Here is a 15059-nt window from a genome sequence, read left to right on the forward strand (position 1 = left end):
ATTAAACTCTAAATTAGCATTAATAATTATGCAAATCACTCTACAGTGTCTGTCTCCCACTCCATTCTTCAGTGCCATGAGCAGGCAACTCCAGCAATGCATTATAATCTACCCTTATCTAGTTTATGCATAGCAGTCTAATATTTTCATCGCTGCTCTATCAAATTAAGTGTGTGGTATAGCCACCCATGTTTATCTGAAATTGTGGGGCTAACTATAGAGATGGGAGATGTTCATTTCTTTATCTAAACAGTCAATAAACAACCCTTTACAGCAATACAAATGGCAAATGTAAAAAGCATTTCTAATAGATTTCAGATTTTGTATTTCAGATATGAAATACTTTATTTCATATTTGTTCCTTTCATCAATAGCTTATTTTTATTTACTCAAGTGAGTTTTTACAAAATACTTAAATAAAGTTTATTTAGTGCCTTGAAGATAAAGAACTGTATAAGTGCTTCAATATTAGTATTAGCTTAGAGGCTCAGTCCAGCCAAGATTTTTTCTGGAAAGCCAGTTTAAGTAACTGCTTTTTTTACATTGCTATGCATATATATTTATAAATCTTTAAAAGGCACTAATCGTTGAGTCTCCCATTACTATGTTTTGATTCCCACGGCTCCAAAAAGATCTGTCTTTATAAGTGTAATCAGTTCTTATTTTTTATTTCAGTTGTGTGTGTTTGTACAAGCAGTACATGTAAGCCTGTAGCTTAAAGATTTTTTTGCACAGTGATTCCATCTCCCCACTGTGGCAAAAAGTGCTGAACACTTACTAATTGTTTTCTGTGCATTGGTGTTTCATCTTTCTCCCCTGGTTTTCGTTAGGTTCTGAGCTCATGCCCAAAGCCCTCTCCACCAGGATAGTGGGAGGCATTTGGTGGTTTTTCACACTTATCATCATTTCCTCGTACACTGCTAACCTAGCCGCCTTTCTGACAGTGGAACGTATGGAATCCCCTATAGATTCTGCTGACGATTTGGCCAAGCAGACAAAGATAGAGTATGGGGCAGTTGAAGATGGAGCAACCATGACTTTCTTCAAGGTAAGCTTTATATTCTGTTTGAAAAGATGTTACGTTTTGTGGGGGGAAGTTTGTGCACCTTGCTAAGGAGCAACAGATATGGTTCCCACTGCTGTCAAAAGCAACGGAAAACCACTTTTTTAAGGATTTGCAAGGAGGCAAAGGAAGCAAATGCAAATGTCTCATAGGAAATAAAAGATAATTTCTTTGACGATTTTCACTTAAAGAATTGAATGTGGAGTAGGTGAAGAAAACTGAACACTTTGCTCAGACAGGTCTCCTACAGCCATGTACAAGATGAGTTTTGTTGGATTAAGAGTTACAGTATCAGTTCAACAGCATTATACTGAATTGTACTCTTTGTTCAAGCAACCAGACTATGCTAAGGGTGTTAGTGGCTGGACTGAGAAAAACCTTTTAGACTTCATATTTTTGAGAAACATTTGAATAAAATTTGAGGTCCATATAAAAGCTCAGATTCTTACAGATTTCTCTTCCTTTTACCCTGTTACTGAGATAATTCAATTTGAAATGTAGTGAAATATGCTGCTGGATTAGAGAGAAATCTTTATTTTCTATCTTCATCAAGCATTTAAGTGGGTTTCAATTAGTGAGAAGTATGCATGAAGGGAGAGAGGATGGTTTGTTCTGTAACTCCTTGTGTTTGATAGCACAGAGGTGTTTTGGATCTTCCAGAGAGAGGTGTTTAAGAATATTTATCTGATCTTTGGTACATTTTGAAGGCTTTTAGCTAGTATATTCCATTTTTATGAGTTATTATGCTGTCACCTAAAGCTTTGTGGTGTCTGTTACGTTGGCATTTGAAATTAGACAAACAGGTCTAAGGTAACTTGTAATCTGGTGCAGAAATTGAAGAATGTTTGCTCAGTTCCTCTCATCAGATTCAGAGAGCACAAAATTTGTTGAGATATCAAGGTTAAAGAGTCACTATTTAATATTATGTCCTTAGAGACAATTGAAGTGTACACATAGCTTTAATTTTTAAAAATAATTATATGGCTTTCAGCTTTTGCTTGGAAATAAAAATCAATTCAACTTCATCATCTCGGAATGCTTCAGGCTGCTTAAGTTATAGCATACATTGGGAAGATTCTGAGTATTTTGACCAGAATACCTGTTGGAAAAAGAGCTGATGAAGTTAACAGTAGTAACAAATCAAGTAGAAGTCTCTTGATGACAGGAAACATGCAAAGCAGTTAAAAGAAACACTATTGAAAATTTAAAGACTGAGGGTTTTAAAAGAGTCAAAATTATTTACGTCTCAGGACATAAAGAGTAGACACAAGGTATTTACTGAGTTCCCAAAAAACACCATAGGGCTTTATTTCAATTTTTGTCTGGCAGAAACCTTTGAAATTGTTGTAACTCAGATTCAAACTGTAGACTCTAAAATGTTAGGAAGCAAGTTTAAATTAGCAGTATCTCTCCTTCTGGTTGCCAAAAGCACTTTTCTCTGCATCTTCTTAACTTTTAGATTTCCTTCTCCCCACCCTTAATTTTCGCTCTTATTCACTCTTTTTCCTTTTTTGTATGCACATAATCTGTGGGTTTTTTAAACATACGGAGACTATTTCTCTTTCTCGGAATGTTTTTCCCCTCTGCATATCAATATACTGCTCTCTTTTCTGCAGAATTCTTTTTTTTTCTGCTCTTTTTCTTCTTCTGTTTCTATTTATCTAGATATATTTTGTGTTTATCTAGTATATTGTATCCAAGAGCTAGAGAGGACTTACTTCTAATGAAATAGCAATTGCACATCCTGCATAAAAGATTTTTGTTTGCAGTTGAAATAACCTAGGTTTATACACAACAGAGTTATGGTGTCAGATCACATAATTTGTTATTGTTTTTAGCACATTAATGAATTTTTCTTCATTATGAATGAAAAAAAGAAATCAGAACAAAATGCAGGATTTGTTTATTCAGCTGATACATTTTAGGTCAACTTAAGGTTTATTCTGTTGAACAAACATTTTCTGGGCTATATGTATGAACACATCATGGTTAGTAAGAGTTTTGTGACATTAAAATGAATCGATAGGAACTTCTGTTCCAGCTAGTAACCAAATGATTCCAAATATTTTTCTGATGTTTACTATCTTATCTAGTAGTATGTGAACAAATTGGTATTATTTACTTAATGAAATGGATCCAAACTTAAGCATTAGAAGTAACTACAACTGTTCTTGTAGTTCAGCTAGTAAGTAAAAATCATTCTTAAAAGAAAAGTAAATGGAAACTATACAATCGCATTTGATTCATTCCAGACTTTAAATATTGACTTAAAATGTACTACTGGAGTTGAATAGCTCATAGATACTACTACTAAATAATAATATAAAAAGCACTTAAGAATAAGAAACTGGTAATGGAAGACAAAAACTATCAGAAAAATATCTTAAGTGACAGAAGTGACACTGGAGGTAATACTATAGAAAAGTATAGGTAGTATAGAAAAGACAGAGTTGCATATGTTTTCTGCATTGTGTGTAAAAAAAAAAGGGATAAATATTCACATTTTAAATTCCTTTCAGAATATTTTCTGTTTTATCAGTAAGCTAAAGGATGGTTTTAAATTTTATGTGTTATATTCTATGATACATAGACAACTGAATATCAAGTAGCAAGAAACACTGCCTTTTCATACAGCATTAGGGAAACTATTAATGAACTATTGTGTCCTACTCTGGTGACCACACTTCAAAAATGTCTTTAAAATTGGAAAGAGTTCATTAAAGGTGAAAGAATGACTGTAGGTCTGGAAAAAAGCACTGTAGTTAGAGTCTAAAGAAGATTGGTCTATTTAATCTGCTGAAAAGGTTAAGAGGTGACTTGCATGATCTGTAAGCATCTTAATGCGAATGAGACTTCTGACAGTAGATGACGTTTAATCTAGCAGAAAAAGGTATAATGAGATCCAATGTTTCAAAGCTGAAGTTAGGGAAATTCGGACTAGAAAAAAGGTGCTTATTTTTAAGAATGAGAGTAATTAACCACTCGTACAACTTATCTAGGAGAGGGCTGGATTCATCTATCACATGAAGCCATTGTGAGGAAAATAGATACAGCATAGCCCTAACACGTTATGCTTTTGATTTAGAAGCTATTCAATGAAATAGAGAACCTTCATTATGCAGGAGCTCAGATTAGATTTTAGTAGTTCCCTCCTACTTCAAAAAGCTATGAGAGTATGACTTTGGGGGTGGGAGGGAGTGGTGTACAAAGATGATTGAGAGCATGAATTTATCATCTATGTGTATGTTTTTCCTTAGCTGCTTTCTCTCATTTTAATGAGAGTGGATTGAGTAAAACAGTCGCATTATGTTGCAACAAGAAATGAAGGCACCAGATGGTTTCCTAAAGTTAAATGAAATTATCATATCTTGGTAATAGTTATTAGTTCCAATCACAGTGAGGTTCAGTAGCTGCCCATGAGACTGACAGTAATTTCTGCATAAATTATCTATATAGCAGTCCAATGAATTATTTCATAAAATACTTTGGAACCTGGCCAAAACTGTGTGGTACTAAAACAAAAGAAGAACGTTTTTCGGAGGAGAACATAAATGGGAATCAGACAAACAAACTGTTAGATGAATACCAGTTAAAGTTAAAATCTTGGAGAGCACAGGGGATAGATATTGAAAATGTTGTTACCCTTGTGAGTTAAACTTCCTTGTGAAATATGAAAAAGGAGACTCTTGTTGCCAGAAGTTTATTAGGTCTTCCAGATCATCATATGCCTCCTCATGGTCTGAGAAACATGACATTACAACTCCTTTTTTAAGCCAGAAAATGAAGGAAATTTTCAGTGCTCTCTTCAAGAGAGGTTTAGGTCAGATGTTAGGAAAAATTTCTTCACTAAAAGGATTGTCAAGCATTGAACAGGCTGCCCAGAGAAGTGAAGGTATTTAAAAGACGTGTAGATGTGGTTCTCAGGGCATGGTTTAGTGATGGATTTGGCAGTGCTAGGTTAATGGTTGGACGTGATGATCTTAAAGGTCTTTCCCAATCTAAATGATTCTATGATCCTCTTAAGATGTACTTAAATAGTCTGAGCATGGAAAGGAGGTAGTTTTACAAGTCTGTTACATACCTGGTGGGTCTGGTGGTCCATTCATTGAGAACAACAAAGAAAACCTTAGTATTATCCAAGAATTAGAAGGAAAGAAATGTGAAAGGAAATTCTAAGCCATATCTGCTGCTAGGCTTTTAGTTTCCACTCCTGATATTTTTTTGGTGTTTCTTAAATTGTGGGGCTTTTCTTAGTTACAAACTTCTCGTCCTTTCTCTTGGTGTCTTTTGTTACTATTGGCCATTTTCAAGTTTCAGAAGCATGTCTTCCCTCTTGTTTGGAATAAAATAAAAAACATTTATTATTTTCATGAAAGGTACTTATCTCACACTAGGTATTCTTGGATAAAAAATCTCAAATTTTTGATTACCTCTGATTTCTACGGTCTCTCGGTCTATGTTTTTCAAAATCCAGTGTCTGTTTTCTTGCTGAACAACAGTTCTGAAATTGAGAAGGACAATGCTGGTTCCATCCTGCTTCTGTTTGTACCACAGTTCTCCATAATCACAAAGAAACTACTACAGCACATATGCTTATATGTGGTCTACAATTTCAAGATTTTTTTTTAATGAAGTTGCTGTGTGCCTTTGTTTTTTTTATAGTTTTTCATATCTGTACATTTCAATGTCAGATTTTTTTTCCTTCTATGTTTTTGTACAGTACTATGCACAATGCGACTTTCTGCAGTTATGGTTACTATCCATTGCATACCAAATAGTAAAAAACAAATTAATTTTTCATTTTCTAATAGCAGTAGATTAGTGTCATTACTTCTATATCATGAATTAAAGGTCTTCTCAGCTCTCTGTGAGAGTCATATATTTATATCCTTGTTTTGCTAATAAGGAAGCCAAAGCACTAAAAGGGAATGCATCTTTTTCAAGATCACTTGGTGAAAGGTAGATAGGGGACTAATTCAGGAAAGCTGACTCACACACCTTAGAATTATCTGACAGACTATTCTATTTATCATTTACATTTGCCAGTTTCTTTCCTTTTCTTCTTCAAGACCCATTTTTAGACTCCAGCTCTACTTTTCTACATTATCTTTCATTTCACTGCTTTTTCTCCACAAAGATCCATGCTACTGACACTTTTCAGTTCCAACCCCACCCCCACTTTTTACCTTAACCATTTTGTTACCACCTCACTCATGAAATTTTGGGGGGCAACAATTTAGCCCTTAGTGTTTATCTTCCTCTTCCAAATTCTAAGCCTATTGTTAAAAGAAATACCATGAAGCTCTACCTATACATTCCAAAATCTCAGAAATGGTCACTGAACACTGAAAGAAGGAGTTGTCTGGGAGTATGAATTCTTTCATAAGTGAAAGAATAGCAGCAAGAATAAAGGTATGAACGCCATTTGTCATGAGTGATGTTGGCATTCACATGCATAAATCCAATATAAGTTCAGTACATTTTTCAAACCTGGTTTTGAACATTGTAATAGGGAAATTATATTTAGCTGTTTAACAAATAGGTATGCATGTACAAGCACATGGGCATATACACACATAGAACCTTTAGCTGAATGCTGCAAATAAAACATTATGAATTTTACTGGTGTGTATTAATTATTTGGTGGAATTGTTGGAAGTCAAATATGAAAGAAACACCACTTCTGAGGTTGTCAAACGCTGAAAGGAACAGGAAAGCACACCTGATCAACACGTGGCTCAGGGGCTGGTGCCGTCGTCAGAATTTTGGGTTCTTTGACCACGGGGCGGTTTACATGGCACCGGGCCTCCTCGCAGCTGATGGAGTGCAACTGACGCCGAGGGGCAAAAGGATTCTTGCTCATGAGCTGGCAGGCCTCATTGAGAGGGCTTTAAACTAGATTTGGAGGGGGGAGGGGATAAAACCGGGCTCACTAGAGTTGAACCTAGGGGGAGGTTCAACGTGCCACAGTTGAAATCGATAGCCCGGCTCAGGTGCATCTACACCAATGCACGCAGCATGGGCACCAAACAGGAGGAGCTGGAAGCCATTGTGCAGCGGGACAGCTATGACGTAGTTGCCATCACAGAAACATGGTGGGATGCTTCTCATGACTGGAGTGCTGCAATGGATGGCTATAAGCTCTTCCGAAGGGATAGGCAGGGAAGGAGAGGCGGTGGGGTGGCTCTGTATGTTAGGGAGTGTTTTGATTGCATAGAAATCAAAGATTGTGAAGACCAAGTAGAGTGCTTGCGGGTAAGGATGAGGGGGAAGGCCAATGAGGCAGATATCCTGCTGGGAGTCTGTTACAGACCACCCAATCAGGATGAAGACACAGATGAGACATTCTATAAGCGACTGGCGGAGCTCTCGCATTCGCTGGCCCTTGTTCTTGTGGGCGACTTCAACCTACCGGACATCTGCTGGAAGTATAACACAGCAGAGAGGAAACAGTCTACGAGGTTCCTGGAGTGTGTGGAGGATAACTTCCTGACACAGCTGGTGAGTGAGCCCACCAGGGGAAGTGCCTTACTGGACCTGCTGTTTACAAACAGAGAAGGACTGGTGAGAGATGTGGTGGTCGGAGGCCGTCTTGGGCTTAGCGACCACGACATGATAGAATTCTCAGTTGTGAGGGAAGTAAGGAGAGGGGTCAGCAAAACTGCTATCATGGACTTCCGGAGGGCAGACTTTGGCCTGTTCAGGTCACTGATTGAGAGAGTCCCTTGGGAGACAGTTCTGAAGGACAAAGGGGTCCAGGAAGGTTGGACAGTCTTCAGGAAGGAAATCTTAAAGGCGCAGGAGCAAACGGTCCCCATGTGCCATAAGAAGAGCTGGCGGGGAAGGCGACCGGCCTGGCTGAACAGGGAGATTTTGCTGGGACTCAGGGAAAAGAAGAGAGTTTATCACCTCTGGAAGAAGGGGCAGGCAACTCACGAAGAGTACAAGGATCTTGTTAGGTCAAGCAGGGACAAAATTAGAAAGGCAAAAGCCCAGCTAGAGCTCAGTCTGGCCACAGTCGTAAAGGATAATAAAAAATGTTTTTACAAATATATTAACAACAAAAAGAGAGGCGAGGAGAATCTCCATCCCCTACTGGATATGGCGGGGAACATTGTCTCCAAGGATGAGGACAAGGCTGAGGTACTTAATGCCTTCTTCGCCTCAGTCTTTAATAGCCAGTCCAGGTATCCGCAGGGTATTCAGCCCCCTGAGCTGGAAGACGGGGATGGAGAGCACAATGTACTCCTCATAATCCAGGAGGAAGCAGTCAAGGACATGCTAAACCACCTGGACACCCACAAGTCTATGGAGCCTGATGAGATCCACCCGAGAGTACTGAGAGAGCTGGCAGAGGAGCTTGCCAAGCCACTCTCCATCATTTATCAGCAGTCCTGGTTAACAGGGGAGGTCCCAGAAGACTGGAGGCTTGCCAATGTGACGCCCATCTACAAGAAAGGCCGGAAGGAGGATCCTGGGAACTACAGGCCTGTCAGCCTGACCTCTGTACCAGGGAAGATTATGGAGCGGTTGGTCTTGAGAGTGCTCACAGGGCATCTGCAGGACAACCGAAGGATCAGGCCCAGCCAGCATGGGTTCATGAAAGGCACGTCCTGCTTGACCAACCTGATCTCCTTCTATGACCAGGTGACCCGCCTAGTGGATGAGGGAAAGACTGTGGACGTTGTCTACCTGGACTTTAGTAAAGCCTTTGACAGCGTCTCCCACAGCATTCTCCTGCAGAAACTGGCAGCTTGTGGCTTAGACGGGTTTACTCTTCGCTGAGTAAAGAACTAGCTGGATGGCCGAGCCCAGAGAGTTGTGGTGAACGGCGTTAAATCTGGCTGGCGGCCGGTCACAAACGGTGTTCCCCAGGGCTCGGTTCTGGGGCCAGTCTTGTTCAATATCTTTATTGATGTTCTGGATGAGGGGATCGAGTGCTCCCTCAGTAAGTTTGCAGATGACACCAAGTTGGGTGGGAGTGTTGATCTGCTGGAGGGTAGGAGGGCTCTGCAGAGGGATCTGGACAGGCTGGATCGATGGGCAGAGGCCAACTGTATGAGGTTTAATAAGGCCAAGTGCAGTGTCCTGCACTTCAGCCACAACAACCCCATGCAACACTACAGGCTTGGGGAGGAGTGGCTGGAGAGCAGCCTGGCGGAAAGGGACCTGGGAGTGCTGGTTGACAGCCGGCTGAACATGAGCAGGCAGTGTGCCCAAGTGGCCAAGAAGGCCAACAGCATCCTGACCTGTATCAGGAATAGTGTGGCCAGCAGGAGTAGGGAAGTGATTGTGCCCCTGTACTCTGGTGAGGCCGCACCTTGAATACTGTGTTCAGTTTTGGGCCGCTTACTACAAGAAGGATGTTGAGGTGCTGGAGCGTGTCCAGAGAAGGGCAACGAAGCTGGTGAGGGGTCTGGAGCACAAGTCTTATGAGGAGCGGCTGAGGGAACTGGGGTTGTTTAGTCTGGAGAAGAGGAGGCTGAGAGGAGACCTTATCGCTTTCTACAACTACCTGAAAGGGGGTTGTGGCGACGAGGGTGTTGGTCTCTTCTCCCAAGTAACTAGTAATAGGACAAGAGGAAATGTCCTCAAGTTGCACCAGGGGAGGTTTAGATTGGATATTAGGAAAAATTTCTTCACTGAGAGGGTGGTCAGGCATTGGAACAGGCTGCCCAGGGAGGTGGTGGAGTCGCCATCTCTGGAATTGTTCAAAAAAACGTGTGGTTGTGGCGCTTCAGGACATGGGTTAGGGGACACGGTGGTGCTGGATTAATGGTTGGACTTGATGATCTTAAAGGTCCTTTCCAACCTAGTGATGCTGTGATTCTGTGATTCTGTGAAATATCCTCTGACTGACAGTTACTAATGGAAAACAATTTTTTGAGTCTCAGCCTCCATGTGCTGACTTGGAAAATGCTTAAAAAATAATTAGTAGCAGATATCACAGATACTTGTTCAGTTTGTTTTAAAATTATTTCACTTTATAGATAAGTTGCATTTGAATGTAACAAATACAGATTTGTACTTATGAATAAAAACACATGTCACTTTTGACTAAAAAGAGAATTGAATATAAATACCATGTAATTATTTTTAATTATTTTTGATCACCATGGTTTGGGCCTATCTGCTAGAAACTCATGCAGTCGAAATGCATTGTTTCCCTTTCACATGGTTATTACCTCTTTGCAAGAACACCTAATAAGTTAACCACTACTACTTTGAATGTACAAAAAGAGCAGGCACAGTTTCAGACCTGTAAAGCAAGGTCTGTGGTTCCTCCATACACTTACAAGAACTGAAACTGTAATGACAGAGTCTGTGAAAATGAGATACAGGCTTTATGCAGAGACCTCAAAACACCTCTGCCTCACTGAGTTCTACTTATTTCTTTAAAAAATCAAGGAAGCTAGCTAAAAGTAGGTAGGTTAGATGATGCATTGATGCATACTAGAACAAGGGCAGCAGTACATTTGAATTCTAAATAGAAGAAATTCACATAAATTTGGTACTATTAAGTTCTTTGAGGTGACCTGTCTTTCTTTTGAATCTGAGGGCAGAAAGCAGAACTAATTCACATAAAAAGTGCCATTCTAACCAACTATCTAAGTACTGGGACAACGTGGCTGAAATGGTTTTATGCTGTCTTGACCCTTCCCCTTTTTCTGGGGTTGTCATAACCATTACTGTTCCTGAAGTAAATAAGAGCATATGTTGGCTGCCTGTTGCATCTCAGTGCTGAGGCATGAAAGTAAAAATAGATGGAATGTGGTAGAAATCCATTACCTTTCCATCCTTGCCTTTGTCCATGCCTGTGCCTTTTCCCTTCCTTTTCCCCATTCCCCATTCCTCATTCCTTATACCCTTTTCCCAGGTTCCTATATTATGGGTTGCCACCAGTTATTTTTGAAAGGAAGTCAGAGAGACGCATAAAAAATAAATTAAAATTGGCATTAGGAAAAGTCTTCTTTGTCTGTGGATCAATTAATATTTTCCACACCTCAGCATCTGTTTCTGCCTTATCTTAAATATTCATAGGGGAAAAAATTTTATGCTGATCTCCCCACAGAACTCTCAGGTGGGCTAAACTATGTAACCTATGGTCCTGTCTGGCTTCGGTGTTCCATAAGTATTTCTCAGTGTGAATATAATGTAGAGCTAAAGTGAACATACCAGCAAGAAGGTGAAATTTGTATTATTTTTCAAAATTGCATGTGACAGCAATATGCATTAATTAATGCACATGCATTAATAATCCATACTGTAGGTACATGATGGATTTTGTCTGAATAAAGCTGCTCTTTCTCAGTGTATGGTAAAATATAGCAAGACCTAATTGCCACTTGGACAGAAACACAAGATACAAGAAATCAGAGCCCAGTGGGGGAAAAATCCTAATTAGCTGTACATTTGTCCATAGAAAGTCAAGCCTGATGATATACAAATATTATCCAGACCACATTTTGAATCCTAAATTGAGTCAGGATTTTTCATCAGCAAAAGACAAGAATTTCTACCAAATGTAGCTGATTAAGAGGAGTGTTATAATCCAGATATTTGAAAAATAATCTTGCAGTTAGGAGAAACCCATTCTGTCCTTTTTTTTTTTTTTGAGAATGTATAGAGATGCCACTGAAGACAAGAAAAGTAGGGGCTTTTTCCTTTGAAGTCACATGAACTTTAGTCACTACTAATCACTGCAAATTGCTTGTGGTCATATCTCTCAGTAACTTTCTTGCTGTGTTGTTTTAGGATCAACTTAAGCCAGTCTAACTGTGAGTAGTCCAAACTATTCTCCTGCCTTCAACCTCAGGCTCTGTTGACTCTACGTATCATAGAGCTGTGGCAAGAGTCAGTCCAGCTTTCTGACTGAAATGAAAATTAATCTTTTGTTGTTGTTGTTGCATGTTTACTTTTCAGTTGTGAAGAAAACTTCCCTTTTTGCTAGAATGCTAGAACTGATTTGAGGTGAGCAGAGGGTGTCCCTTTCCATGGCAGTGTGATCTTATATCACCCTGCTAAATGTGAAAGTTACTGGGAATCCACACCCTTTGAGAAGCGAGTTCTGTTGCTTAGACATTTGGAGGTGTGAGGATGAGAAGATCAAGAGCAATGTAATTGCTGATACTTCCAGAATGTATGTTGTCCTTATGTACTATTGTAGGTTTTGTCTTAACTGGTAAGCCATTTTGTTTCTTTTCTCTCGCCTGATGTACTTTGCTTTCTGGCCTCTTCAGGGCCTGTAATGGCACTGCCAACAGGATCAGCTGTAAGAGAATTACTGAACCCTGGGTTCTGATCATAGGTGTGGTTGCAAGGCTTTTTCCTCAGAAATGTACAACCTAATTGCTATCTAGCCTTATCACCTTTCTCTCCTTCTCCTGCTGCTTTTCCCCAAGAGGCAGGGCAAGAACACTTTCTTTTTCCTTTCTCTTTTCAGTTTTTTTCTCTTTATGTCTATCTTTAGATCATGAGCAAGGTGAGAAAGGGGACTCAACTAGATCATAAAGATTACTTCAGCTGCAAACAGCATTCTGTATAAAAGATTTCAGAGTTAGGGTTTGTTTAGGAAGTTGAAAGTACATCTGAGAACATTTTTAACTATCAGAGTCTGAAAAAAAGTCATCTTGCTGTTCAAAACAAATAGATCTATCACCAAGTAGCTGCGTAAAGTTTGCAGATTTGATCTATGACTCATCCTGGGGATGTGATTCAGAAACAATTCACCAGAGTGAACTGTCTCTCAGTTTAGAACGTTTTGTGAGAGATCCTGCCGTATGAGCAACCTTTAGTGTTGATTTCCTGCCCACTGAAGCAACCTGAAAGCCTCCATTCATTAGCAGAGGTGAACTTGTGGTTCCGCCTTGTCAGTTTATATATGATGACACTAAGGTGTTGTCCAACTGCATTAGCATTGCTTTATGTAGAGAAATATTTCCAGTGCCAGAATTGCCCTGGACACCACCTAAAGTCTTGTTATACTGATGGATTTCTTCTCCATATTTATTTCTTGCTCCAAATAGAATGCTTGTTGAGATTGGTTAAACTATCCTTTTTGCAATATACCTACGGTAATAATTAGATATGCTTTATTGGATATGGATGCCTTTTAAGCACTTTTCAGTATCCATGCATTTATTAAATTTGTATTTAATGTATTCAAGATCTGTAATCTGCACAAGATGGATTACCGATTTACACAAAAGGTATACTAAATGATGCTTTAGAATCATAGAATCATAGAATCATTTTAAGTTGGAAAAGACCCTTAAGATCACCGAGTCCAACCATTAACCTAACATTACCAAGTCCATCACTAAACCATGTCCCTAAGTGTCACATCTACACGTCTTTTAAATACCTCCAAGGATGGTGACACAACCATTTCTTTTTACCCTCAAGCAGATGAATACTCCCACCCAACTTGGTGTCATCTGCAAACTTATTGAGGGTGCACTAAATCCCCTCATCCAGATCATTGATAAAGGTATTAAACAGAACTGGCCCAAATACTGAGCCCAGAAGAACACTACTTGTGACTGGCCACCAACTGTATTTAACTCCATTCACCATAGCTCTTTGGGCCCAGCCCTCCAGCCAGATTTTACCCAGTGAAGAGTACACTCATCCAAGCCGTGAGCAGCCAGTTCTTTACGATCAGAGTAGCCTACTGATCAGAGGAGTATCTGCTCATGAATATTTTGGACCAAAGGTAAACCATATATTTCTTTGCATTTTTTAATTTGTTCAGATATAGCATGTGAGCTTTCAATTTACTCATCAATTTATTGTATAGGAAATTATGGGGGATTAATTTTTTTCACATCTTAAAATTTAGCTGAAACAGTTACTCATAATAATGGGCATGATGATGTATAATATGTTCTTTTATGCTGAATTTGACTTAAGCTCTCATAATAGATATTTAAATCTAATTGGCAACCAAAATACAGATAAGTCACTATGTGAATTCTGTTGTGAATCATTGTGATTTGAGGGGAGCATGAGAGCTTTTATTGTATTAATACATAGTATCAGTAAATTATTATTTCTAGTTAGAAACTAAGCATTGTGAGAATTAACAAAGGACGTAGTATTGCTTACCTTAAAATATTTGCATTTGAGTAGTCTTTCTTTGCATTTGAGAACTGAAATCATCTCACCCTCAATGAGCTACAAAATACAGCAAATATCCTGGAGATCTTTGAAGACTTGACTTTTTTGGCCTTTCTTTGAAGAACTCTTACTTTCTTGTGCAACAGAAGGCCAGTGGTAAGATAGAAACTATTCTGTTCCTCTTTCCGTTGCTCTCACAGTCTTTCTTTTTCTCTGTCTTTCATTTTTTACATTTTGATACAAGAGACACTTGCCTTCCTTGACTTACAAGGAATCTTCCAAAACTCTTAAGAAGCTTCTATATGACTTGTTGAATAGATGTTTCATGTACTCTTTCATACATTTCCACTTTCTGAAAAAGGAAGATGTATCCCTAAAGGAACTTTCTGTGAAGATGGAAGACTAGCACCAAACATTTTCAGTGATTTGTTAGGAAAACTATCTAGCTCTTCTTTCACCCTTTTACCTTGTCTGGGAAAGAAGCTCTGAGAATGGTTTCTTTGATGTTACATCTATCTAAGCCTATCCAAGTAGTTACTGTTCAAGTGTATTTTTATTCAGGTTGAATTGCTGAGGAATTTACTTGGATTGAATAAAAACAACGGTTTGGTTCCTTAATTTATTTTATGGCTACACGTACTATTTCAGATGCAGATTTTTCTCCTTGATGTACAGAGACGCTGAACATGGGTCATTATAGATGTGTAACCCAACAACAATATTCTAGTCAGAGGTTTGACTACCCATAAAATCAGAAGTTAACAGAGGAAACACTGAAATTTCAGTTATAACTTCCTCTTCCAGTCACAGGTGCCGCATGCAAGAAATCTCTCTTCTGAAATTAAGAATTTTTTTTTTTACAACCTGTTAATAATGA

The 15059-nt window shown here is 39.0% G+C and overlaps 1 protein-coding gene across 2 annotated transcripts in view; it reads left to right on the forward strand.

The window, feature by feature from the left end:
* The window catches only part of GRIK2 (glutamate ionotropic receptor kainate type subunit 2), a gene marked incomplete at both ends in the record, with an annotated part of 429084 nt that overhangs the window by 331149 nt on the left and 82876 nt on the right, over positions 1 to 15059 (forward strand). For both annotated transcript variants that reach the window (XM_081997417.1, XM_081997418.1), the window contains one exon: positions 831 to 1048. In XM_081997417.1, coding sequence (XP_081853543.1) covers positions 831 to 1048 — 218 coding nt within the window. The remainder of the gene's footprint in view (positions 1 to 830; positions 1049 to 15059) is intronic.

Source organism: Phaethon aethereus (genome assembly GCF_964289735.1).
Source record: "Phaethon aethereus genome assembly, chromosome: 3".
Lineage (NCBI taxonomy): Eukaryota > Metazoa > Chordata > Aves > Phaethontiformes > Phaethontidae > Phaethon > Phaethon aethereus.